Source organism: Phaethon lepturus, unplaced genomic scaffold (genome assembly GCF_000687285.1).
Source record: "Phaethon lepturus isolate BGI_N335 unplaced genomic scaffold, ASM68728v1 scaffold53244, whole genome shotgun sequence".
Taxonomy (NCBI): Eukaryota; Metazoa; Chordata; class Aves; order Phaethontiformes; family Phaethontidae; genus Phaethon; species Phaethon lepturus.
In genome coordinates this window covers 10329-14465 of record NW_010535050.1, presented here as the reverse complement: position 1 = coordinate 14465, position 4137 = coordinate 10329, and the positions used below count along the sequence as shown (strand labels likewise).

The window sequence follows — 4137 nt, the reverse complement described above, 5'->3', positions numbered from 1 at the left end:
TAATATTGCTACATATGCTTGGTAGCAACAACAGAACAGCAGCAACACAGGGCAGCTTTTTTCTGGCAAATAGGTATTGGTGAGCAGTTTGTTTCATGTGCAAATATATATTTACCAAAAATTTCATACCGGTTTAGGACTAAATCTAATCCATGATTTTACTGAACTTTATGAAATTACTTGTGTTTATCTGAGTGGGCTATGATTTCAGAAGCATGAAATAATTTACGGTAGTTCTTCAAGTGTCGAAGCATTGTTTCAGATTTCTTTCTGTTGTTGCTTGCAGACTGGAGGTAGCAAAGGCTACGGATTTATAGAGTTTGAGTCCGATGACGTGGCTAAGATTGTTGCAGACACAATGAACAACTACCTGTTTTCTGAAAGACTGCTAAAGTGTAAGTATAAGCTACAGTGCAAGTCCTCTAATGTGCAAAGGAAATTTGTCATTATTGTGTTATGTTTTTGGACTGTTTGGAGAATCTTGGGGGTTCTTAAATGAAGCATTTATAACTGTTGCAGCTGCAGTGTGTGTAGTTACACATAAGGGGCTTTTTTGATTGATTAAAAGATTAATCAAATTAGCAAGTTTCTCAGACGTGGAGATAGCAACACTTACTTTGTAAAGGATTATGAGCTAAATATGTGCATCAACTTTTGAAAAATAAATTTCTCTGACTGTTTCTGGGTGAAACTGAAAAAGCGTTTTCTTCCATCCACCCATTATCAGTCCTTTTGCTGGTGAATATTTAGTTACTTTCCATCTTCTGTGTTCGTAATAACATGCCGTACTAGTGCTCTGCTGCAGCAGTGGATAATGTTATAACGAGAACTGAATAGCGTTATGTGAGTACATTGGGTGAGAAGTGTAGCTCTGCTATAACTTGATGTCATATGTTTATAATACAGGTCAATTCATGCCTCCTGAAAGGGTCCATGAAAATCTCTTCATAAACAGTAACAAAATATTTCGGAAGCCTTCTCAGCCAGCGGTCAGGCGGTACAATAGGGTACGTTCGCTTGTTCAGAAGGCAAAGATGACAAAGCGACTGCTACGAAAGGAGAGACTTTTAAGGAAGAGACTGGCTGAAAAGGGGCTCGATTATGACTTCCCAGGATTTGTAAGTTTGGCATCGTTTTGATGAGTGTTTTATGCAAAACTTGATTCTAAGATTGTGCTAAATACAAGAAAATCCTGTGTTTTGTGTGGAACTGGTAAAAGAGCTGGTGCACCAGAGAGACTTACATGCTTTAAAGAATGGTATAGAAGCTCTTGAAAATTACTGTAGCATTGGGTTGTACTACTTGTACGTGTGGGTTTGCTTTTAGAGAAGTAAATAAGTAACAGCAAAGGGAAGATGTTCCTTTTCTTCTGTTAGTATAAGCAGTTGGATATTCTGTGGTTTTAATATTTGTGTGTAGATCACAGAAGAGTGACAGGGGCTTTGGCAGAGTAGGTATTTAAAGGCAGATCCCAAGACTAGAGCTTCCATCCCTAGACCCTGCCCAAGCTAACCAAGCCTAGTGCTCATTTGCAGAGTGCTTGGGTGAAGTACTTGAATTTTAAGCAATGCTGTTTAACACAATACTTTTTTAAAATGCACAGTAGGGGCTCCTATGTTGCTTTGGGTGTGTTTGTTCAAACCAGATCTGTGGCACTGTAGTCATTTTATTAATTCAAACCTAATTGCTGTAGCAAAGATTTTGTAGTTATGAAGCAAAGAAACCTCTATACTGTTAAGTGACTGCATCTTCACACAAGAAAGTTTGTAGTGATCCACCTTATCTGTCTTTCTTCCTAGGCTGCACAAGAGCTTTCTATAAAAAGAAAAAAAGTTAAAACATCCAAGAAGACAAAACTGAACATTTCTTTGAGCAGCCAGGTAAGACCAAACAGTCCTGGTCATGCCCAGCACCACACTCCACCATTCACACTGGGGCAGATGTTTCAGGTGTGCAACTGGTTTATTCTTATCAGTTTCAACACTTGGAAACCTGGATAGTATTTACTTGAGAGCTTTTTGTGCCAAAGTAGCTCCTTTGAGATGGATTAACACTTTTGAATGGGGGAGGGTGGTTGGGTCTTCTCAGTTCTTTCCCCTATGGGAGTATTTAGCAGCAAAGGCTTCTGCTCAGCGTGTTGTAACCAGCAGTGCTGGTCCCGAGGCGCATCAAGGCAGCAGTGTGTCTGCTGTCAGCCTTTGCTATTCATCACTAACTTGAGGCAGGAGAAGTGCAGGGTGTTGGGGACTGTCACCTATACACCACCTACATCTGTGCTTCCAACCAGTACGAAGTGATCTCCTTGGTGGCATCTTTCTGTTGGCCTGCACTACGATGTAATACCAGCCTGTTTTGACAAAAAGGAAGTGGAACCATTAATACAGTCTAGTGCTGTCTGTCCCCTTTACGTGGTATACTGTCCCTCCTCCCTTGTGTGCACCAGGCATGGTATTGCAGTATTTTGAAAACAAAAGCCAGCGAAAACTAGAAGCAGGATGAAAGGAAACCTAAGGTCATCAGGACTGAGATTTGGGGCACTGACAATCTGAAAAGTCTGTCAAATATTAACATTTCTGTTTTGTTTCATCACTGTTGAGAGTTTGGTTTTGTGGGGGTTTTTTTAATGTTACTGGATTTACTTGTGATAATTGAGACAGGGCTGGTTGTGAGGAAGATAAGATAACTTGTACATTCAGCCAGCTGAGTTGTGAGAACTTACTGAGATAACGAAGCTGGGATGTTTCAGTTCTGCGGTGGGCTTGAATGTGGCATTTCTGTATCCCAGTCTCAAATATATTTCTCCCCCCCATTCTTTTCTTCTTGGCTTGCTTAGTGCTTTGAGTCAGGGAATAGAAAGTTTAGTAAGCAAATGTGTATAATGACATGTTAGAAAATGTTAATTAATTTACCTTTCACATATACCTTTTTGGAGATGACAGTTTTGTCCGAAGAAATACCGTCTACAGAAATAGCTAGTTATAAAAAGAAAACAATTTCCCTTAACACGTGGAAGTTCTGAAGGAGAGCTGGACTGAGGTGCTGTGTGGTACCACAGAGGCAGTGACAACTTTCTCTGGCAGATGCTTTGCAATGAATCCTGTTTTTCTGATCTCTTCAGGATCCTACTCCAGTCTGTACTCCAACAGTGCTCGAGCGCCGGAAAGCTTCCCAGGCGGATGGTGATGCAGAGGACAGTGAAATAACGCTCAGACTGCCGCCTGCCAGGGTTAAGAATGCTGTGCAGAGACCAAAGAAGCAGCCAAGAAAAAGAACAAACTTGAAGAAACAGAAGTAGACTTAAAATTTTGATGGCTGTAGCCATGTTTTCCCTAGACTCAAAAATTGGCGAGGTGGAGCTTCCAATGGTTGTGCTGCCCTGGCTCGGTTCGCTTTGACTAGACTGTTTCAATCTTTCCTAGGCAAGGAATCTATTCACAAATCCTCCACCTCCTGTTTAGCCATCAGGGGACCTACTGGGGTCTTCTCTGCCTTTGAAGATATTTCTGACTTTTTGCTCACAAGTGCCCGTGCTGTGACACACTTGCAGTCATGCCAGAACCTTCAGTTAATTCTATAAATTGTCTCTAGTGCCCACTGTTTTGAAAGAAAATGTGAGGCTGTCCATTGGCTTGCTGATATGGGCTGTATCTTACATTTGTAATTAATGATGGGTTATAAAAAAAAAATTAACCATTTTTCAACTGTGTTGGCTCTTGGTAGTGGTTCTTCTATTTAACTGAATGTCTGTGTTTCATGCAAGTTCTCACATTGTTACACAAATGGAGGGTGAGGGATTTTTTTCCCCAAGGAAGACATACCTTGAATTTCATCTCCTGTTTGTGATCAGTCGAGATCTGCCTGTACTGTCCTGGGCAGAGGCAGAATGCCATGCTGCCCTAGCAAGCCAGTGTCTTTCAACTCTGCTTTCAGCCTGGGAAGCTCATCCTTTGCCAGGATGTGGAGTAGTAACAGACGACATGGAAAGGACTGGGATTAGGAAGGTGGTAAGAGACAGAGGAAGATGGCTGAGGTTATTCACATTCAAGATTCCCAGTCCTTTCCCTATGCAGGGAAAAGATTTGTGAGTGTGTACCCTACTGTGGAGGACGTCGGGTGGGTGTTCTGTTGGCTGGTGGC

General features: G+C 41.6%; 1 protein-coding gene across 1 annotated transcript; it reads left to right on the top strand.

The window, feature by feature from the left end:
* Window positions 1-286: 286 nt before the first annotated feature.
* On the top strand, window positions 287-3295 carry NIFK (nucleolar protein interacting with the FHA domain of MKI67; the record flags this gene model as incomplete). The annotated part of the gene is made up of 4 exons (XM_010285675.1): window positions 287-395; window positions 907-1118; window positions 1800-1880; window positions 3119-3295. Coding segments are annotated over 4 exons (579 nt in total), but the record flags the coding sequence as incomplete, so codon positions are not given.
* Window positions 3296-4137: the final 842 nt, after the last annotated feature.